We start from the raw sequence: 23,188 nt of genomic DNA, 5'->3' as shown, positions 1-23,188 counted from the left end.
CCAATTAACTGTCTCACTCTGCGGCCATTATGCAGTCCGCAGAGTGATTCTGCGGTCGCATAATGGACTGCAGAAATGCACTTTTCCGCCAAAAATTTTCTTTTACTTTTCTGTGCATCGTTCGACCCAAAAAGTCCGAGCCTTTCTACAATCCTCAAACACATGAGCCTAGTCCGGCACCATGAAACATTATTTTCTTTGCAAATTTTACACTTAAGTTCTTCAAAATTTTCCGGGGTGTTACATTTTCAGTGATAGTGAGAGATATTTGCCCCGTAATGTCGACAGTGGTTGATGGAACCGTTTTTTGGGTTAAAATTTTATTTTAGTTTTATTTGATTGTTATTTTTGTTATTCTTTAATAACATATTGCAGCCAGAAAGATTCTCTTGTTGTAGTTAGATGCCCCTCAACCCCTTTTTTTTTTTTTTTTTTTTTTTTTTTTGCATGTTGGGTTATCTTTTAGAAAAAAGTGGTTTTCTATGATATAGTTCTTCAGCTCCTTATTTATTGACATACATTAGAAAATGGAGAACGCTGTTGCTAATTCCAATCATCTCAATCAATTGATGGGAAGAGATTACTTTTGAATGCAAATATATTTTCTTGTTAATATTCCCATTTTTCCCCTTGTTCTGGCCAGACTGCTGTTCATGGTGGCATTGGGCACGTATTCAGCAAACTAACAAAGGAGATTGGAGATCCTGTTGACTTTGAACTTCCAGATTGGTTAAATAAATGGCAATCAATGCCCTATACCTTTATAAAGCGCAGTATCCTTCCATTTGATGGTCTTAATATTTGTTGCCTAGATATTCTTCACCGATGTATTAAATTATCTTTCATATTGTGATAGTTTACTTCCTAAACGTACGCTGTTCACTTCTACATATCTTGGATAAGATCTTTGTGCTTCATCTCATTTGTTTTTTAACTTATGTTTTCTATTTGACCTGCATAGTCCGTTATCTTTGTGATCTTGCTTGAATCCTCCTCCTTTTCTCCTTCTGTTGGTATTAACTACTTGAAGATATATACCTTACTAAGAAGGTAAAGCGACGTGTGGAAGATGATGGTATATTTTGTTCCTGCAGCTCAACGGCAGAATCTTCTGCTGTGTGTGGCAAGGATTGTCTCTGTGGGTGAGGATGATTTAGATTAAGCTCCGCTTGCAGTCAGGAAATTGGAACAGTGTTATCTATATTTGTGGAAATAATCGGCTCGATGACTTGGTTCATAAATTCTTTAATTAGAGTTCTCAATGGTTCTTTAGCTGACAGCCTCCTGCTGTTACATGCATTTTTTTTTTCCGTTTAAATCTTTGTGAATATAGTGTATATAGCAATGTTTTAGACTCTTAGCATTTTTGGCATGTAAACTAGTGAAATTTTCTGCTGATATTCTTGTGGTACTCTTTTGTTTGTCCATGATTTCTGTGGTGTAATTTCTATTCAGCATACTTAAAGGAAGCAACGGAAAAAGGTTAGGTTGTTCTTTTTTTTTTTTTTGGTTTATCTTCTTACATTTTTTGAAGGGGAGTGGACCATTAAATAGTGGCTAAGGGGAAAGTGGAAAAGGGGAGGACTTTTGATGGGATTGGAACCATGCACCTAAGTGTTGCAACCACTGCTCTGTAACTCCGATCCCGGTTAGGTTGTTTAGTTTAGCTCATGTGGCTAGTCTACCATAAATATTCTTACGTTTAGATTCTTATGTTTTTTAATTTATTTTTGGTTTAACTTTTGTATCGTTCTATATCTCTTTGGCAGTTTTTATTCTAGATGATTGATATGTTTGATTAATTGGAAGGATGAGTGGCTTAAAGATTTTATTTCAGCATTTTTGTGACATTTGAAACAGCTTTAGAGAAGTGTGGTTTTCAGACTTTTCTTTAATCTTACAGCATGCTGATGTCTAGCTGCTCCTCGGGTTGTAAATGTGGGAGTTCTTGTCTGAATAAGTTATTCCATCAACGTCCTGTGAAGAAGATGAAATTAGTGAAGGTAGACACTGAAGAACTTCGAGTAGCTTCAGATATTTGAACAAATATCACTTAAAGGATGCATGTTGACTGCTTAGTTGTTTTTAACTTCTGTGGAAGAGTCATATATCATCTTTAGAAAACTGAGACTGAAAAACTTTCAATAGAGCCTTGATATTTTGCCATTTTTCAAGAGTCTATACATTTGTTGACCTTGAGCTGTGGTTTTGACCTAGACTTCTTACTCCTTGTATTTTTTCATTCAATCTTTGTCATATGTGATTATTCCTAAATGATACTTGGCTGATGTGGTTATATGTTGATTGTAGTGTGTCAAACTCAATATGTATTTGTCAATTTGACACTGGCAGATAAATTCTACTTTTGTTGGCAAAAATAGAATGGAATAAGGTAAAAAGATTATAGCGTTGGGAGGAAAATCCGTACTCATTGAAATATGTTTCTTTCACATCTATTTTGAGAATGATGTTTCTTTTAACATCTAATGACTGGTATTAGCATACGTAAAGTTTTTCTATTATCAAAACTGTATGATATATTACCGGAGTATTAAAAATATTATGGACTATAAATAATCATCCTGGTGAGTCATGCTGCATAGTTGCTCAATCATGTGTTCGGAGTACTTATAGTCTATTAAGTCTTGTAAATCCTTCATCATGCCTAGTCTCTTTCTATTCCTTTCTTGTTAGCTGCTTCACCAAGTAAAGAAGCTCTTCAGTTCCCCATTTCGGTTTTCATCAAGTGTTTTCTGGCTAGTAGTGAAGGAAGAATGACTAGAAGTTTCACCAATATTCTTGGTTGTGGTTTATTTGGTTAAGGATTGCTGAATTATCCTCGTTTCCGTTATTCCTTCGTCTAGTTTTTTCTTTTCTTAAGTTTGTCTACTGTCATTTTTATGACCAGAGAAATACTACCTAAAATTAGTTGCCAAGAGAGTTACAGCTTTCCTGTCATTAGTATTCTGCCAATCATTCCACAACTTTCTTTGACTTAAGCAGTAAATACCATTTCAACCTGGTCTCCCGAACTGGGACCCTAATCATAGAGTGAATAAATCAATGTTAAGCCCTGCATAGATGCACTAGTATTGTGTGATGATTTCTAGAGAATTTCTGTTGAGCAGTCTTAGAGTTCTTACATTTAAAAAGAAAGAGAGAAAAGAAAGGACGTCCAGAGGAGGCATATCAAGTGTTGCTTATATTATCGCTTATTTGAAAGAGATTAGAGACATTTCACTTTTTTTACTTTACATTCTTTTGAAAACCGCAGAACGATCTTAGTCTTACTCAATTTGTGGTCATTATATAAATGGTGGGTCAAGTTTGTTGACATGTAACTTGCAGACTGAGAAATGTGGCTCTGGGATTGTGGCAGATGAAGATATCAAGCGAGGAGAGTTTGTCATAGAGTATGTTGGAGAAGGTGAAGTTCTTTCACTTTTTGCCTGTATTTTACTGAAGAACAATTTATGTTTTGTGCATTCTGAACTTCATTTAGCAAGGAAATATGCTTGCTACTGCAGTTATTGATGACAAAACATGTGAAGAGAGACTTTGGAAAATGAAGCACAGTGGGGAAACAAACTTTTACTTGTGTGAAATCAACCGGGATATGGTGATTGATGCCACTTACAAGGGCAACAAATCCCGATACATTAATCATAGTTGTAGTCCAAATACTGAGATGCAGAAATGGTACAGAAATAGCTTAGTAATTAATCATACTTGTGTATTCTCAACCCCCATTCCTAGAGATTCAACTCTATATTGCATTTCATTTCCATGCCCGGCGCTTTTAGGATGAATGATGGTGAAACAAGAATTGGCATATTTGCAGCACGGGACATTAAAAGGGGCGAGCATCTGACCTACGATTACCAGTATGAGGCTGCACTTTGATTTTACTTATTTTTCTTCCACCTGTGAGGACTGCAGTGTGTTATTCTTCTGACAGTTTAAATACTTACAAAAAGAAAACCTTCTCAGAATGTGAATTGCCTATTTGAATCTAACAATTGTAGCAGGTTCGTTCAATTTGGTGCAGATCAAGATTGCCACTGTGGTGCTGCAGGATGTAGGCGAAAGCTGGGTATTAAACCTAACAAGCCAAAACACCCTGCTTCAGATGCTGCATTAAAGATAGTGGCACGTCAGGTGGCTGCCACCTCTCCAAAACTGAAAGCGCTTCTATGCACGAATCATGTATGTACCTCTTACTATATCTATAGCTTGAAAGATATGGAAACATTTGTGTTGTTCTTGATGAGTTTCAGTAATTTGGCTTGGAAAGTTCTGCTAATTTTTTTTTAAAAAAATTACTTCGGGAATTTCATGACTAGATACTTAATTCCATGTATGATAACTTATCTTTGCTGGTTTCCTTTGGTTCAAAACAGAGATGGCTAATGTAGTTTTATATATCCATTTACCATCCTTTAATTTCTGTGTTTTGATCGAAAGTAGAGGACAAGTTATCCTAAATTACTATCTAAAAGAAGTATCGCCCTTCAATCTCTTTGGCCAGTTGAACAGACCCGTGGAAGAACCCTACTCTTGATGCCTAATAATGAAGCCATGGATATCAAACTTCCCATCCATATGACAAGATTTATTATGATATATTGAAATGTCAAAAATACTTATTCTAGGAGGAAAGCTAGGATCATGAGGGCTGAATGTATTTGTCTGTGATTTGGGGGGGGGGGGGGATGTTTCAGGAAGTGTGTTCTGAGTTGGATGATCTGCATGGTCTCGTTTTGCTTGTAGAGGTCAGTATTCTCGGTAGACTCGGATTTATGAGCCATTACTGAGTTAAGATTGTAGATATGTGGCTCAGCGGTACAAGATTAGATGATGTAGGGAGACAGATTCTTGGGAACCACGATCTACAGCTTCACCCGTCAGGATGTGATTTTGGCATTTTCAGTCCCTAACTCTTAGTTATCTAGTCATCTCATATATGAAATTGATGAAAAGAAACAAGATTGTTTTGATACTTGATACATATATGTATTTTCAAATGTTATAGCTAATTATTTCTTACCTTTGTATTTGTCTCTCCACTTTGCTCCCCTTTTTTTTTCTATGACGGTGGTGTCTGGTCCAACTTGCGCACACCTCGACTATTCCACCGGGTATCTGCTACCTCTAAACAGCGCAGGTATCGGATAACTCTACCCACCAAGGCTTAGGTAGATTGGAAGAAATTACCTAGTATCCCCGTTATTTGCATTATGTCAAAAGGATCAAAGGAGTTGCATGTGTTATGTTCCCTAAATGGGAAACTTTAAAGGAAAGTAATAAATCCTTCAAATCTATGTAATACAAAACATATTATTTTATGGTATGTGCTTGAATATTGAACATTTGCTTTTCCAATAAAGGACTTGATAACATTATTTAACTTTTGTACCAGGTTTATCAAACTGGAGCTCCTTTAATAGGTAGGCTGCTCTGTGTTTTGCAACTTATATGATCTCTGAATTAGTCATTTTAGCTTTTCTTCTATTTAACTTGGATCTCCCTATTTAGGATGTATGGGTTATGATTCTGACATAAAAATCAGGCGACCTCATAATTGCATTGGTCAAGTTATACGAATAATTCGTTCTCTTGACAGGAGGTATGTGATTACTCTTGCATATTTGTTTTATCATGGAGTTTTACTATTTTGCAATTTACACGAGAGTATAAGGGGTGTTAGAATGTTCCATATTGATTTCGGGAGTGGGTTGTTTTCTTCTTATTTTGGACAATTCTCACTTGTTGAGCTAGCTTTTGATGTTAAGTTAGGCCCAAATTTCATTTTCTTAACATGGTATCAAAGTCAGATCCATCCCTATTGTTGAATTTACAATCCTAGGAACTCTCACAGGAAACTCTTTCTACAGTGGCCCATTATTATTTGGTTTTCTTTCTTTTGCTTGTTCAATTTTTACTTTTTCCAGACCCATTGCTTAAGGGACTCCTGAATATGCTATGCTTCTCAGGTCCTTTGGAATTGTAAAACAGTTTGATGCCATCGCCAAGAAACATTTGGTAAGGGAGCTGTGAATTTTTGTTGTGTAATGGACTTGGTTAGATTTGGCTGAAGATATTTTTTTGTCCTCCCAATCCCCTAACAGATCATGTTTGAAGATGGCAGTGTTGAGTACTTTGACCTGTCAAAAGAAGATTGGGAGTTCTGTAACTTTCTGGTGTAATCAGGTAAGCCAACTCTTGTAATTATTATATGTCCGAACTCTTTGTTTCAAGTTCTGCTTCATTTACTGTTTGATTATTGCAGTGGAAATTTTCCAAAAAATTGACGATATTTTGATTGCTCCTCTCTAAAAGTGGTGTTCATGTGATGTTAGTAAGAGGAATATACTAATTAAGTCACTGAGAGTCAGTCTTGAAGCATTTACAGGAGTACAATTGAAGCTGGAAGAAAGTCTTTGATTTTACTTTGATTCGTCTCTATTTAAAGAACGGAATCCGTTTAAAGAATAACTAATCATATAAAGTTAAGTTCTAAAGTAGTCACATGGTGAGCACCCAAGGGTGTGGCCTAGTGGTCAATGAAGTGGGTGAGAACCATGAGGTCTCAGGTTCAAATCCCAGCGGAGGCAAATACTAGGTGATTTCTCCCCATCTATCCAAGCCTTGGTGGATAGAGTTACCTGGTACCTGTTGCTGGTGGGAGGTGGCAGGTATCCCGTGGTGCGCGCAAGCTGGCCCGGACACTACGGTTATCAAAAAAAAAAAAAGGTAGTCACATGGCTTCCCCAACCTCTTCTCCCAAGAGAACCAGAAGAGAAAAAGGTGGGGCCAGGATGTGAAGTGGCATTTTATATCTCCTTGGTCTTTACCTTCTCATCAAAATTTGTTTGTAATCTCGTGTCCAAGTCCAATCACAAACTTGAAGACATGCTAATAGGGATCAAACTCCAAATATATGTAATATCAAATTTCTTTCACTTACCTGTACTCTGCAGCTCTGCCTATGTAAACCAGTCAATGCAGGAAGATATACTTTGAGAAAAGGCATCACCCGCTCGGGACATTTTTAAATCACTTTTTCAGAACTTTAGACAGAGAGCGATCAGTTAATGTGTGCTTTCCTCTTCTGGACTATTTCGAGCTGCCTCTTGACAAGTGTGGAATCAGAAAACAGTCAAACACAGCCATTCTGGCTTCTTGACCTCTAAACTTGTTTCCTGGTGAATCCACAATGAATCTCCTCATAGATAAAAACCAACTATCTAGTCTGTGGAATGATCTTTGCAAAAGCCTAGTGACATTCTGATTATCAGTAATCTTATCACATCCCTTCAGTGGCTTTCCAGAACCAATGTTTGTACTTTGTACAGAAGTTAGCATTATCCAACGGTGGTGTCGAAACAAGGGAAAGCTAATAGATTGAAGGCTAATAAGGAGTGAATAATTGGAATGTATATAATTTGTCTACAGAAGTACTAAACTTTGTTCAATTGGGATAACCTTTAGTTTCTTTGCCAGATTATGTTCGTCCTTAATTTATTATCCCAAAGAGAGCTTTACAGGATTATAGGCTTAACTATTGTTGTGCAGGTAGCACTCCGGATAGGAGATACACATGATCCAACCTCTGTAAGGATAAAGGATATGTGGTTATGTCCAGATCCAAGACTTTGAAATAGCCTTTGGCATTTATGTTGTACCTAATGTGTAAGTTCCATTTTACATTTTTTCATCAATAAAGCTGCAATTTCTGATGATTTTTTCTAATGTAAGCATGAAACCAAAAATAGGAAACATTCTTTACATGTAGCTCTTCAAATGCACCTATAGTTAACCTTGTATCATAAACAATTCTTTTAGCTGTCTCATTAATCGTGCTTCTTTTCAACCTTAAAAGTTTCTATAATTGGTTTCACCACTTTGGGGAATTTTCTACCCACTTATGTACTTCCAAGCTAGAGTTGCTATGCATCATGAACATATTGACCTTCAAGCATGTATTGTTTCAAGAGTTTTGACTTCTATACAGTAGTTGTATAAAAGAATTTTTACGCTATTAGGTAATATAGAAGATAACTACAAGTAACTCTGAAATAAATAGAAGTAGTACCCTAAAAAATAAGGCAGGTAACATGTTACAACAGGTTAAATTACATTGATAGTTAAATGAAACTTACATTGCTAGTGTATATAAGTTACATCTTGTGGCTAAACTAATGTTTTGTTAATTGAATGTCATTTCTATTTTGACTTTCAAAAGAGGATTATGTCGTTAGTTTAGTTCACTATTTGTAGCCTCTTTATGGACTTTATTAAGATCACTACTAAGTTCAGCACTAACCTACATTGGTCAGAATTTAGAGACGTTAACCTTTATGCAGCAATCCCCTGAGCTGGAGAGATCCGTTTTATGACATATTACTAGTGTTCTTTCACATAAGATCAGTAAAAAATAATGCATGAGATTGGTAGGTAAAACGCTTAAGATTTTTGTAGGATCATTTCTTTTGCTGTAATTAATCGTAGGAGATCATTTATTCTTGCATGAAAGTAACTGCTACGATTTTTTCGTTGAATTGGATTCGATGGCGACAGCTTGGTTTTCAAGTTGTTTTTACTCCTGTGTTTCATTTTGTGTGAGAAGCGACATTTGAATATAATACTCATAACTGACTATAAATATGTTTATGTGATTTTGTAGAATATTTTTGACGGATTCCGATTGGCCTGAAATTCTTGGCTTTTCGGGTTCATTTTTTGTTTTGGGGTCATGCACACGAATTTGTGATTATATTCACTTTTTTGTGTGTATTAGTACATGCTGATTCTGTAGAATTTTTTTGACGGACTCCGATTGGCCTGAAATTTAATAGGTCCGTAGGACAGCCTATTGACCAATACTTATCGTTTTGCCATGACTTTCAGATTCATTTTTTGGTATTTTTGGGTGATGCTATACGAATTTGTGATTATATCCACTTTTTTGTGTGTATTAGTACATGATGATTCTATAGTATTTTTAGACGGACTCTGATTGGTCTGAAATTTTGTAGGTCCATAGGAAATGACCTAGTAACCATACTTATCGCTTTACCATGATGTCCAGATTCATTTTTTGGTGTTTTGGGGTCATGCAACACGAATTTGTGATTATATTCATTTTTTTTCATGTATAGTAATATATGTTGATTCTGTAGAATTTTTTTGATGGACTCCGATTGGCCTAATATTTCGTAGGTCCATAGGAAACTGCCTAGTGACCAATACTTATCGCTTTGCCAGGACTTTCGGGTTCATTTTTTGGTATTTTGAGTCATGCAATACGAATTTGTGATTATATCAACTTATTTATGTGTATTATTATATACTGATTCTATAAAAAAAATTGACGGACTCCGATTGGCCTAAAATTTTGTAGGTTCATAGAAACAATAGCGTAGTGACCAATTATTATCATTTCGCCATGATTTTCAGGTTTATTTTTTAGTATATTGGGGTCATGCTATACGAAGATATGATTATATTTACTTTTTTCGTGTGTATTAGTACACGGTAATTCTGTAAGTAAAATCTGACGAATTCAAATTGGCCTGAAATTTCGTAGGTTCATAGGAAACGACCTGGTAACCAATACTCATTGCTTCGCCATGACTTTCACGTTCATTTTATGGTGTTTCAGAGTCATGCAACACGAATTTATGATAATATTCACTTTTTCGTATATATTAGTACATACTAATTTTGTAGAATTTTTTTGACGGGTTTCGATTGGCCTGAAATTTCATAGGTACATATGATACGGCTTCATGACCAATATTTATCCTTTCGCCATAACTTTCAGGTTTATTTTTGAGTATTTTGGAGTCATGCAATATGAATTTGTGATTATATTGATTTTTTCGTGTGTATTACTACATGCTGATTTTGTAGAATTTTTTTGATAGATTCTGATTGCCGTAAAATTTTGTTGGTCCATAAGAAACAATCTAGTGACTAATACTTATCATTTCACCGTGAGTTTCAGGTTCATTATTTGGTATTTTGAGGTCATGCAATACGAATTTATGATTATTTTTACTTTTTCATGTGTTAATGTACATGTTGATACTGTAGAATTTTTTTTATGGATTCCGATTAGCCTAAAATTTCTCAGGTTCATAGGAAACAGCCTAGTGACGTGGACTATAGCACACGAAAATTTGGGGATCATCCTGAATTCTATTTTATGGCCCTAAAACGCTAAAAATGAGGAACGGTCAATGGCGAATCGATGACTATTGTTCATTAGGTCGTTTTTTATGGACCCATAAAATATTAGAAAATTCGAGGTCAGACGCCGAAATTCATGCAAATGGCCTGGACTATAGCACGCAAAAATTTGGAAATCGTCCTAAATTCATGTTTTATGGGCCTAATATGCCAAAAAACGAGAAACGATCATGGCGAAGCGATAAATATTGTTCATTAGGTCATTTTTTATGAGCACTTAAAATTTTAGGATATTCGAGGCCGGTCGCCCAAATTCATGTAGATGGCGTGGACGATAGCACACGAACATTTTGGAATCGCCCTGAATTCTTGTTTTATGACCCTAAAATGCCAAAAATGAGGAATGGCATGGTGAAGCAATGACTATTGTTTATTAGGTTGTTTTTGGCGGGCTCGCAATATTTTAGGAGATTCGGTGCCGATCGCCCGAATTCTTGCAGATAGCGTGGACTATAGCACACGAAAATTTGGGAATCGTCCTTAATTCCTATTTTATGGCATCCCTAAAACGCCAAAAAACAAAGAACGATCATGGCGAAGGGACGACTATTATTCACTAAATTATATGTGCCTGCAAAATTTTAGGAGATTCCTAGCCGGTCGCCTGATTTATACTGATGGCATGGACTATAGTACACGAAAATCTATGAATCATCGTGTATTCTTTTTCCTCAATTCTTGTTTTATGGCCCTAAAATACCAAAAAATGAGGAACGGTCATGGCAAATCGATGACTACTAGTCATTAGGTCATTTTTTATGGGTTCGCAAAATTTTAGAAGATTCGGGACCGGTCGCTCAAATTCATGCAGAGGGCGTGGACTATTGCACGCGAAAATTCGGGAATCGTCATGAATTCTTGTTTTATGGCCCTAAAATGTCAAAATATTAGGAACGGTCATGGCGAAGCGATGACTATTGTTTATCGGGTCATTTTTTATGAGCCTGCAAAATAATAGGAGATTCGGAGCCGGTTTCCCGAATTCATCCAGATGGCGTGGACTAACACACAAAAAATTCGTCAATCGTCCCGAGTTCCTGTTTTATGGCCCTAAAATACTAAAAAATGAAGAATGGTCATGATGAAGCAATGACTATTGTTCATTAGGCCCTTTTATGGGCCCGCGAAACTTTAGGAGATTCGGGGTCGGTCACCCAAATTCATACAGATAGCGTGGACTATACCACACGAAAATTCGAGAATCATCCTAAATTCTTGTTTTATGGCCTTAAAACGCCAAAAATGCCACAAAAAAAAAAAAACAAGGACGATCATGGGTAAACGATGCCTATTGTTCATTAGGTCGTTTTTTATGGGTCCGCAAAATTTTAGGAGATTCGGGGCTGGTTTCCCGAATTCATATAGATGGCAGTACACGAAAATCTGGGAACCGTCATGAATTCCTATTTTATGGCCTTAAAACGTCAAAAATGAGAAACAGTCATTGTGAAGCAATGATTATTGCTCATTAGGTCCTTATGAAGGGCCCGTAAAATTTTAGGAGATTCGGGCCGGTTGCCCGAATTCATGCAGATGACATGGACTATAACACACAAAAATTCGAGAATCGTCATGAATTCCTATTTTATGCCCCTAAAACGCCAAAAACGAGGAAAGGTCCATAGAAAACGACCTAGTGACAATTACTCATAGCTTTGCCATGACTTTTGGGTTCATTTTATTGTGTTCCCGGGTTATTCTATACGAATTTATGATTATATCCACTTTTTCGTAGATATTAGTACATGTTGATTATGCATAATTTTTATGACGAACTTTGATTGACCTGAAATTTCGTAGGTCCTTAGAAAACAGCTTAATGACCAATACTTATCGCTTTGCCACAATTTTCGAGTTCAGTGTTTGGTGTTTTGGGGGGATGCTGTTACCCCCCATATTTTCGTACATGAAAGTATGCCATAAGTGAATTAATGAATGCACGGGAATGGGATGTTACATCCCGCATTTTCGGACATTAAAGTTTCGTCGTAAGTTAATCGACGCAAGCTCGGGAATAAGATTATTTTTAGGTTACAAATATTATACTATTTCAAACAAGTGATGAGTAAATTAGTGAAGGTGAGAGGGTAAGCAAATCGAAGAAAATGAATTTCGTCGAAGTTTGGCATTTTGGAATAAAATACGGTCCGAGCTATAATGCCCGGTATTTATGGACTAGTACCCTACAAGCTACCACATGACCATGATAGTGAGGTGTATAAGGTATGTTAAAAGTGAGTAGTATTTAAGTGATTTGAGATAATTCTTAATTATGTGAATAATTGATTAATTATTGATTAATGAGGGATTAATTAGTTAAATAAGATAATACTAATTAACTAAGTCTTTAAAGATAAGCAAGGAAAAGGAACGTGGCAGCAAGCCACTTTCCAAATAAGTGACTCTTAGTCACTTTTGATTAGGTGGCAACCTAATTGATAGTTAAAAGACACTTAATTCCTTAGAATTTGTATACAAAAGTACTATAATCAAAAACGTTAGAAATTCTTACAAGTTGGTCTCATAAAACATTCCAACTTTGATTTCCTTCTAATTCAAACTCAAGACATTTCCAAACCAGACGCTAGAACTCCATCCGACAACCTTTCAACAAAATTCTTGCAACAAAACAATTTCGACGAAATTTCTTAGCACATTAGCAACGCGAGATTTTGTGATTCTAAGAGAGTACGATGCAACCTTTTCCAAGAATATCATACGGATTTTTTCCTACTCCAGGTATGCTAAGGCTATCCCTTCTTTCTTTTTGGCATGACCCAAATGATACTGAAAGAAACGAGCAAACGCACAGTTTCCATAAACGACTCTATTCATAGAAATATTAGGGATGACTATATTCTTGATTCCCCATGTGAATTATTATTATATCTTCTGTTCATGGGTCTCAGAAAAATACGTATTTGATAAAATTTATCCGACAGGCATATTATTTTTATGACATTCCGAGAAAATCTTATTAACGTATTTCTTAAGGCATATTATTTTTATGACATTCCGAGAAAATATTATTAACGTATTTCTTATGCATTTCATGCATTTATACATATACATTAACTCATGACCAGATAGCGTTATATACGCATATATATGTATATTATATGTATATGGGATATGGGAAAAGGTTATGGCGTTATATACGCATCACCACCTGATCAGCTGGTATACGTTGATGATTTGCCCACAGTGGCCAAGATGATATGATGGGGTGCCCTCAGAGGCTTGACGATGTTATGAACACATATACCAATGCATGGTATGACATTATAAAAATGAAATGATTCACAGAGCTATGCAGACGTATATGTCGAGTCTTTTACTCTATGTTTCTCTCATGTCTATTATTTACTGATTTTCATTCCTTACATACTCGGTACATTATTTGTACTGACGTCCCTTTTGCCTGGGGACGCTGCGTTTCATGCCCGCATGTCTCGATAGACAGGTCGAGAGTCCTCCAAGTAGGCGATCAGCTCAGCAGAAGATATTGGTGCACTCCATTTGCTCTGGAGTTGCTTGTTTGGTCAGTATGATTTAGATGTGTATGGTTTGGTATGGCGGGCCTCTGTCCCGACCTTTATGACAATTATGTACTCTTAGAAGCTTGTAGACATATGTGGTGTACGTGAAAGATTGTACGGCATTGTCGGCCTATGTTTTGAGTTTGTAAATGATCATGTTGGCCTATTAGGCCCGTATGCCACGTGTATATGATTAAATAATAAGAAAGATACGTTACGTTGGTACTCGGTTGAGTAAGGTACCGGGTGTCCGTCGCGGCCCATCGGTTTGGGTCGTGACAGATGCAATACGAATTGGTGATTATATTTACTTTTTCATGTGTATTAGTACATGCTGATTCATTAATTGTTTTGACGGACTATGATTGGCCTGAAATTTCGTAGGTCCATAGGAAACAGCCTAGTAACAATACTTATCGCTTTACCATGACTTTTAAATTTATTTTTGATGTTTTGGGGTCATGCAATACGAAGTTGTGATCATATCTGATTTTTCCTATGTATTAGTACATACTGATTTTGTAAAATACAATTTGGCGAACTACGGCCAGCCTGAAATTTCGTTAGTCTATAGGAAACAACCTAGTAACTAATACACATTGCTTTGTCATGACTGACATCGTTTTTTGGCATTTCGGATTCATTTTATGACGTTTCACGGTCATGCAATATAAATTTGTGATTATATCTACTTTTTTGGGTGTATTAGTACATGCTGATTCTATAGAAGTTTTTTTATGGACTCCGATATGCCTTAAATTTTGTAGGTCCCTGAGAAAAGGTCTAGTGACCAATATTCATATGTTCATCATGACTTTCGGATTTATTTTATCGCATTCCGGGATCTTGCATTACGAATTTATGATTATAGCTACTTTTTCATGTATATTAGCATATGTTGATTTTGTTAAAAAACAATTGACGAACTCCGATTGGCCTTAAATTTCGTAAGTCCATAAGAAAATGTCTAATAACCAATACTCACAGCTTCGCCATGACTTTTGGATTTACTCTGGCATTTTGGGATCATACAATACAAATTTATGATATTTACTTTTTTGTATATATTAGTACATGTTAACTTTGCAGATTTTTTGACGGACTCTGATTTTCCTGAAGTTTTGTAGGTATATTAGAAACGACCTAGTGACCAATACTCATTGCTTCCCCATGATTTTTGAGTTTGTTTTCTGGTGTTTCGAGGTCACGCAATACGAATTTATGAGTATATCCACTTTTTCATGTGTAATAGTACATGGTGAAGTTTTTTGACGTATTTTGATTGGGCATAAATTTTGTAGGTCCACTGGAAATGATACGTATTGCTTCGCCATTATTTTCGAGTTTATTTTCTAGCGTTTAAGTCATGCAATACGAATTTATAATTGTATCCACTTTTTTGTGTGTGTACATGCTAATTTTATAAAAAAAATATTTTGACGGACTCTGATTGGCCTAAAATTTCGTAAGTCCATATGAAATGGCCTAGTGGCCAATAACTTATTACTTCGACATAACTTTCAAGTTTATTTTATGGCGTTTCAGGGTAATGCAACACCAATTTATGATTATATTCATTTTTTTGTATGTATTAGTATGTTGATTTGTAGAACTTTTTTGAAGGACTCCGATTGAGTTGAAATTTTGTAGGTTCATAGGAAACGACTTAGCGATTATCGCTTTGCCATGACTTTTGTGCTTATTTTTTGGTGTTTTGGAGTCATGTAACACAAATTTATAATTATATCCATTTTTTCGTATGTATTAACAACGTTGATTCTATAGAATCTTTTTAACGGACTCCAATTGGCCTGAAATTTTGTAGGTCCATAGGAAACGACCTAGTGACCAATAGTTTTCGCTTGGCATAATTTTCGAGTTCATTTCTTTGTATTTTGGATCATGCAATACGAATTTACGATTGTATCCATTTATTCATGTGTATTAATACATGTTGAGTTTCGCAAATTATAATCTATACAATTTTGTTAAAGTAGAAAGGTTGCGATGTGATTGACTTATACGTATTACGTAATACAAAAGATTTATATAGTACATAGATTTAGTTGATTGATTGAATCATAATTGTATCACAAAGTGGAATGATTCAAAAACCATATAACATCCTTTGCTTACAAATTGACCACTGATACTTCAATAATTCAAATAACCAACTATAGGAAATCATAAATAAGAGCCTCAAACATGAATTGAATAATTCAACCGTTACGTATTGGAACTGTCACCGTTTTACCCCCAATGAAAAACACACAAAAATCACCATTTATTGTGTCATAAACAAATACTATATCAATACTGACATAGTGTATCAATCCCACTTGACTCGTTCAAACACCTAAAAAGCTTCTTCTATTTAGAGTTTAGACTTGCTCGATATGTGTCCTAAACAAATAGTATTAAAATGATGATGTACTAGTCAGCTTGTCGGTACTTTAGTTATTTTATTAAGTATTTGTTATCTTACACTAATATAAGTACCGATAAATTGTCCCTTTTAAAACATAAATAAATGATAATAAATCTTGAAATCTTGAAATCTTGATTTTCAAAATTTTCGACTACTTCATTGATCACTGTGTTACATGTGTGCTTGAAAAAAAAAAGCTCCTTTCTTGCACACATGTGCACACCTGATATAATTTGAAACAAAACAAAAAGCTAAAGTAATTATGTCAATTATGTTCCATTATAGATATGGTTGATTGTGACCCTTCCCACATCTTTGACTCCTGTTTCACTAGATTTGGATAATATAATTTAATTATTCTTTATTGTTATGGCCTGCTTAGAAACATCTATCACGTAAATTAAGGAGACTGCCAGTAAAGATTTATTTGGTCGAAATTTTTGTATACATTCATGTCTATTTATAATAAAAACAATAAATACATATTACCTTTAATTCCTTATTACATAAATTGTGATTAAATTGACAATAATCCTTTAAAACACTTGAAAAATTGAATTAAAAAGATTAAATGATAGTAATTCATATATTAATGAATTTATTAAAATATTAATATATATATAGGTTTAATACTTTTGTTTGTATGTGTATAATATTGGAACAAGATAAATTTAAATAAAATAAAGTATAATAATGAGACTAGTGAAGATTCATATATCGCGTCTTAATTTATTTGAGATTGTTATTGTTTTATTGCATTAAACATAACTTATGAAAATTATAATAGAATTAACTAATTTTGATGTCTAGGGATGTGTTTTTCCTCTATCCTAAATTTTCTTTTTTGTGCTTTGTCTTGATTCTTGATGAATCTAATAACGACCCAATTATTGACTGCTTTGAAATGGGTTGATTAATCCAAGGTCTTTTTTGCTACAAAATCTCATCTGGGTCTTCCTTTTCTTGGTCATTTTTGCTCTCTTTTCTTTAGCTTTTGACCTTTTTTGCGTTCTTCATTAGAAAGCTCAAATTTTTAAGGTAGCTAATGGTGCTATCAAAATGGGTTGATTATTCAAGCTTTTTTTCTCACCTGGGTCTTGCTTTTCTTGGTTAGTTTTGCTGACTTTCTTTATCTTTTTGTTGTTGACATTTTGGCTTTGATTTCTCTATAGAAGCTCAAATTTTGTGGGTTGTTGATGGTATTGATTTTATGTAGCATTTGATTTTGAATTTTGATCTTTTTGATGAACTATCAATTTCATTTTGCTTTTCTGGGAAGTTTTTACTGTTATGGAATTGTTTGAAAATATGAGAATTTGAAGAAAAAGTGAGGAAAAGGAAATATTTTGGGCAAAGACTCAATCTTTTCTCCTTCAGACAACTAATAAAGTAAAAAAGTTTGGATCTTGGAATGTTTGTCTTGGTCTGTGTCTACAAAGGTTGATTTCAGAAAAGAAAAAGTTGATTTTTTTTCTTCTGTTTCTCATGTTTGTGGGAATTGTTGTGTGCTTAGTAGGTGAGCATTTCCAGATTTGGCTTAAATTCTATGCTTTTTCATTTCTGTCCCATCAAAAGTTTGTGAACAATGTGTTGTCAAGGAGAATTTGCTTCTTGTGTAGGAAATTGTTGTACATTCAGTGTGATGCTGAAAAGGAAAGAGATTTCCTATTTCTCTCCTTTTATACAATACTAAGTTATGTTCCCCACTTGCTTTGGCAGGACTAGGATATACATTTGTTCGTGGCTTTGCAGTTTAATACATGGCTCCCGGAGGCAGTAGTTACCAGGATATTGGTGATTCTCGTAGCGCATATGCTGATTATGGTATTGCACCCGAAAATGCTGAACCCAAAAGCTCCCCTTTTAGAAAATCCACAGCTGTTAATATTATTGGTGGGAATCATGGAACAAGATCTAATACAGCTGTCCATGAGCTACTCGAATGCCCTGTTTGTATGAATCTAATGTACCCTCCAATTCATCAGGTTGGTTCTCATGTAGCTTATTTTGGAATGTCAGATTTGCAATTAAAGTGATGCGAGATTCTTGAAAGTTATTTTACTCCCAAAATATTCAGGAGGGGGCATTGATTAGTAAAATTGAGGTTGAAATTGGACAAGAATCCGAATTCAAATGTGATGGATTTAGAAACCCCGTGACCTGATAGAAATTTAAGCCTGAAAAGATTTTATTTTCTGCTTACTTTGGCACTGAGATTTCTGAGGTGTAAGCTAAAAGAAGTCGGCTTCTTGTTCATGTAATGATGCTATTGGCTAGGTGGCCCTAATGAAAACACTCTACTACACTAGCTTAATATGTTAGGACAGTAACACTCATTTTGATTGATGTCCAAAAAAATACATAGAAAACTGCTGGTGGGGCATTTAGGTGATAATGCAATTTTTCCAGAAATGTCTCTGCCTCCTCTAGTTTGACAAACTGAACATGTGAAGTGTTATGTTTCTTCCCAATGAGCATTGGCTGTTTTTGAATAGCTTTCAAGTCATTGGGACATAAAATTCAAGTTCTGCAGTGCTCTTCCTTGGTGTTTGAGCTTTTCTTTGAATAGGATTTATTGGTGAAAGTTTTCTGCTTCTCAATGCATGTTCTATCTTCTAACTGTCAAAATCCAAGAGGGATTCTAGCTTGCATCAGCATAAACATAGCAAGTTATAGACTATAAACAATACATACCTGATGCACACTTAAGAGTTTAGACTTGCTCGATATGTGTCAAAGAAATTGTTTGACCAAAAAATATAACTTTGGCTAAAACAGTCAAGTTTATATAATAATGGGTTAAACCTAGTTAAAAATAATATCTCTAGATGTGAGTTCCGAAAACGTGAATAACGTTAGACAGATCTGGTAGTGGGTTGACTACAACATACATTAATTGTTCTAAAAAGTGTGAGCAATAACGGAGGAAGAACTAACAATAAATGGCATTTAAGTAAATAGGAGAAGTGGTTCACCCAATAAAGGATGAACTAAATGATTGTCTCTCCTGACAATGATGAGTGACAAACAAATCCTACAACGTTCGAATTATTCTCGGATCTGACGGAAATGTGTGGAATAATATGAACAAGAATCTTGATGGAAAGGTAGTGTTTGTATCTTTATAAAAGAGAGAATCTTTTCTCAAAAGTCGGTTCTTATCAAATGAATGTCACCTGTCCTATATCACTGTCTCTTTTTCTATATATATGAGACATAACCCTAATGCGGTTAACCCTAACACACTCTATAGCCGTTACGACTCTGCTAATAGTGTTCGATCTCGCCCGTTGTTGACATCTCGACCACAAACCTCGGTGCTTCCTAGTCGACCTCGACTGACCCATTCCTTAGTGCTATATTGCCCTAAAATAGAAATTATGTGATAAGAGCTGATATTGTGCTTCATTTTATATCGTATAGAAAATGCCAAAATAAAATATTTTTGTGTTTATTCAGGAAAGGAAAGTAGAAAAGTTGGCCTTGAGAAATGTAGAAGTGTGAGCTAATATAGTTTTTACATTACGTTTATTAGATAAAAGTAAAAATATAAGCGTATAAGGGAGCTAATATAGTTGAAAGTGGAAAGTTGTACTTGAGACAATACCAAAGTGTGAGCTAACTTAGTTTTTACATTACGTTTATTCAAACGACTCCATGTATTTGAGAAATAGTCTCTCATTCCTAGTTATTTTCGGTGCACCCATGAAGTTACAATTTGTATAGAAGATCGGTGTCGTTTGTAGAAATTTATATTTTGTTGCAGATTCTCTATTTTTTAATACACTGCTTGTATAGGGGAGAATTTCCATCATTAATCAAAAGAAAGGGGTTCGCTTTCTGTAAATTGGGTAACATTTCGGATATAACCAAAACTGGAATGTAGGACATGCACGTTTTGGAGATACAGAGCATTTGTTGTTAAAGTAAAAAGAGCTCTATCCAGTAATTTTATAGTATTTATTTCACTTTATTTGAGTTGTCATTATCTTTTTGGCCTTTGATTAATTTCACTTTCTACTGAATTTGTTACATCTTCCATGTGCGAAGTGTCCAAACGGTCATACGTTATGCCTGAAGTGCAAGACAAAAGTCCATGTATGCCCAATTTGCCGCCATGAGCTTGGAAACATAAGATGTCTAGCATTGGAGAAAATTGCAGAGTCACTGGAATTGCCATGCCGATACCAAATCTTTGGCTGTCAAGATATATTCGCTTATCATAGTAGGCTTCGGCATGAGCAGAACTGCAGGTTTCGTCCATACAACTGCCCTTATGCGGGATCTGAATGCACTGTTACTGGTGATATTCAGTCCCTTGTTGCACACCTCAAAAATGATCACAAGGTTGATATGCATGACGGCTGTACCTTCAACCATCGTTATGTCAAAGCTAATCCTCAAGATGTTGAGAATGCTACGTGGATGTTGACTGTGAGTTCTCTCTCTCTCTCTCTCTCTCTCTCTCTCTCTCTCTCTCTCTCTCTCTCTCTCTCTCTCTCTCTCTCTCTCTTCCTTTCCTTTTTTCCTTAGCTTAGAGAGGCCAACTGTTTGCTAGTTTTTTCACGCCTTTTTCAAGATAGAACTGCAGAACTTCATGAATCACATGCCATATTAACAATTCAAGGCTCAAAGCAGACATCAAACTAAGTAATAAGGATTTTTGTTCTAACTCCAGGAAATGAAATGGACTTGGATAAAATGCATTACATGAGGGTTGAGAGAGTAAAGTTGTTAAAGCTCTTTTCCTAGTGCAGATGTGCAACTCTGCCATGTCTTAAGTAGACAATAAGAACCATAGTCGGTGCATCTTTGCAGTCTAATGATAATGTCGGTGGAATATATTAATCAGAATGTTTTAAGCGTGAGCACTCACCCAAACTCTTCTTGGCATTCTTATCTCCTTGATTGGAAGCTCCTATCACAGAGAGGATTGTCCTACCAATTTCAAACCAAGAGACCAGTATTTTGATCAAATCACCGCAGTTTGTACCCTACCAATTCTAATTGTGGTATCATCAGGAATTAACCAGAATTGTGAGTTTTTACGTATGGTTTTGATAAGTTCAACTTTAAGTAGTAGTCAAAAAGCCAAAAACAGACACAAGCAAGGTAAAGAGACCTGCCCCGGATAAAAAAAGAGACCTGCCCCGGAAAGAAAGGAAGTACAAACATGCAGTTTATTCCTCCACCTGTTTCGAGTTCCGACAACCCAAAGTTAATAGAGTTTCAAGAAAGAGGAATCTTGAACTGAAAATACTGGTAAGATTCACAGACCCTTTGAAGCCAACATTGAAATACAATGTTAGTAATCGTATGAACCATCCAGGAAAATCTAGACTGAAAGAAACGACCAACTCAAATCTCCTTGTAGTTGAAGGCAGTAGTAGGTTGAAATACTGAAGCATTTTCCATGAAAAGACACAGAATTGTGGCTCATCTCTGTCAATACTGGGTTTTCCTTAAAATCTTGGCACTGTTTTTCGGCTAACTCTTTTGATATTATATTGCATTTAAACGAAAAGAAAGAACAAAGAAGGTCCTACTGTAACTTGATATAGTGTGACTGGGGATCATAAAAAATAGAAAGTCAAGAATAACATCATAGATTTAAATTACATGTGTAGCGTTGGTAAAGCTCGGTATTTTTCCATAAGAACTTTACAGGTGTTTTTGAAAAAGGGATTTTGATGAAATAGTAGTTATTTCGTGGAACTCCTATTAAATACAGGAGGAGAAATTGTGCCATTAACTAATTTTCTGAAATTTATGTCTCTCCCTTAAATGAAGAAGTAATATTGCATTTTGGTATCATCATTCCTCATCATATTCTCATTCGAGTTACTCTAAGTGGCTTAAATTGCTTCTACTTTTACAACCAGCCTGTCTTCTTTTTTGTTTGAAAAGGAAGGCAGAGAAATAAAAATGAACTCTGTTCTTTGTTGCTTATTTGTTAATATTTAGCACTTTGCTCTAAGACAGGAAGTTCTTTAACTTGTTATTTACTAGGAGAAAACCACTATCTGATACATGGATCGTTTAAGTAATATTTCTTTTGCTATATTATGTGGATTAGGTATTCAACTGTTTTGGTCACCAGTTCTGCTTGCACTTTGAGGCCTTCAATGTCGGTGTGGCACCAGTATACATGGCATTCCTTCGTTTTATGGGTGATGATGATGATGCGAAAAAGTTTAGTTATAGTCTTGAAGTAGGTGGATTTGGCAGAAAGTTAATATGGCAAGGAGTTCCTAGGAGCATCCGTGATAGTCATAAAACTGTCCGAGACAGTTTAGACGGGCTGCTCATTCAAAGGAGCATGGCACTCTTCTTCTCTGGTGGTGACAGGAAGGAACTAAAGCTGAAGGTAGCCGGGCGCATTTGGAGAGAACCATTGTAAAGTATAAATACGGTCTTCTTCCTCAGAGTTAGCATCAATTTCACGCCATGTCCATCAAATAGCACAGTAAATTTCGTCCTAGAGGCCACGAGTATAGTTAGTTATCCCTGATTAGCTGGTGGCTTATTTTTTGTATTTCTTGTAAAAATATAAAGGTTGTAGATGGTTCTACATAGGTTCAGGTTTTTGGATCAATCAATTTATGTTGAATGTATTCAGCTTCAACTGTTGGCCATGCATTCTGCCAATGCTATTTGTATATCTAATATTATGAGGCATTTAACTTTTTGACAATCTATGTAATCAGAATCAAGTGACATATAGAACATTGTTTATCTATATATATAATCTTTTATTTCTTTGTCAACAATTTTAGTTCTTTAAGGCATGATTCTGGCTGGTTGAATCAATCACTTCAGTCCTTTACTTAGAAATTGACTGGGGAGAAAGTAGAGGTTGTTCCGGTGGACCCTCGGCTTAACTAAGCTCTAATAGATAATTCAAAAATGAACAATTTCAAAAAGGAAAAAGGAAGTCTAAGAGCCCGTTTGGACATAAGAAAAATTT

At 35.4% G+C, this 23,188-nt stretch overlaps 2 protein-coding genes and 1 long non-coding RNA gene across 14 annotated transcripts in view; all 3 read left to right on the top strand.

Moving 5' to 3' along the window:
- LOC104105664 (histone-lysine N-methyltransferase ASHH3-like) overlaps nt 1-7,903 on the top strand; it is a 56,374-nt gene extending 48,471 nt beyond the window's left edge. For 7 of the 10 annotated variants that reach the window (XM_070189980.1, XM_070189985.1, XM_070189983.1 and 4 more), the window contains 12 exons: nt 644-773; nt 1,031-1,142; nt 1,904-2,003; nt 3,349-3,427; nt 3,528-3,699; nt 3,804-3,884; nt 4,026-4,206; nt 5,420-5,447; nt 5,536-5,626; nt 5,994-6,042; nt 6,129-6,210; nt 7,576-7,903. In XM_070189980.1, the coding sequence (XP_070046081.1) occupies nt 644-773; nt 1,031-1,142; nt 1,904-2,003; nt 3,349-3,427; nt 3,528-3,699; nt 3,804-3,884; nt 4,026-4,206; nt 5,420-5,447; nt 5,536-5,626; nt 5,994-6,042; nt 6,129-6,206 (1,101 nt within the window). In that variant the 3' untranslated portion in view covers nt 6,207-6,210; nt 7,576-7,903. Of the gene's footprint in view, nt 1-643; nt 774-1,030; nt 1,143-1,903; nt 2,004-3,348; nt 3,428-3,527; nt 3,700-3,803; nt 3,885-4,025; nt 4,207-5,419; nt 5,448-5,535; nt 5,627-5,993; nt 6,043-6,128; nt 6,211-7,555 lie in introns of all 10 variants that reach the window. The other 3 variants (XM_070189981.1, XM_070189982.1, XM_070189989.1) reach the window with 3 other exon arrangements.
- Nucleotides 7,904-12,117: 4,214 nt separating this feature from the next.
- On the top strand, nt 12,118-14,097 carry LOC138903556 (uncharacterized). Its single transcript, XR_011412814.1, has 2 exons — nt 12,118-12,993; nt 13,714-14,097. It is a non-coding gene; the product is annotated as an uncharacterized lncRNA (long non-coding RNA).
- A 2,830-nt stretch (nt 14,098-16,927) lies between these two features.
- LOC104105666 (E3 ubiquitin-protein ligase SINAT2-like) lies at nt 16,928-22,991 on the top strand. 3 transcript variants are annotated; one of them, XM_009614032.4, is made up of 4 exons: nt 16,928-17,330; nt 17,941-18,206; nt 20,272-20,655; nt 22,298-22,991. In XM_009614032.4, exons 2-4 carry the CDS (start codon nt 17,982-17,984, stop codon nt 22,619-22,621), a joined length of 933 nt encoding a protein of 310 aa, XP_009612327.1. In that variant the 5' UTR covers nt 16,928-17,330; nt 17,941-17,981; the 3' UTR covers nt 22,622-22,991. The 3 variants fall into 3 exon arrangements, with proteins under 3 accessions (XP_009612327.1, XP_009612329.1, XP_009612328.1); XM_009614034.4 differs by having other exon boundaries at nt 17,007-17,144; XM_009614033.4 differs by lacking the exon at nt 16,928-17,330 and adding an exon at nt 17,361-17,737.
- Nucleotides 22,992-23,188: the final 197 nt, after the last annotated feature.

Source organism: Nicotiana tomentosiformis, chromosome 12 (assembly GCF_000390325.3).
Source record: "Nicotiana tomentosiformis chromosome 12, ASM39032v3, whole genome shotgun sequence".
In the NCBI taxonomy this organism is placed as follows: domain Eukaryota; kingdom Viridiplantae; phylum Streptophyta; class Magnoliopsida; order Solanales; family Solanaceae; genus Nicotiana; species Nicotiana tomentosiformis.
Note: the sequence above shows the minus strand (reverse complement) of the source record. Positions and strands in the feature narration are given on the sequence as shown.

Coding starts and splice junctions, on each gene's coding strand:
- LOC104105666 (XM_009614032.4), top strand. CDS start 17,982: ATGGCTCCCGGAGGCAGTAGTTACCAGGATATTGGTGATTCTCGTAGC. Junction 18,207..20,271: donor TGTACCCTCCAATTCATCAG/GTTGGTTCTCAT, acceptor CCATGTGCGAAG/TGTCCAAACGGTCATACGTT. Junction 20,656..22,297: donor ATGCTACGTGGATGTTGACT/GTGAGTTCTCTC, acceptor TATGTGGATTAG/GTATTCAACTGTTTTGGTCA.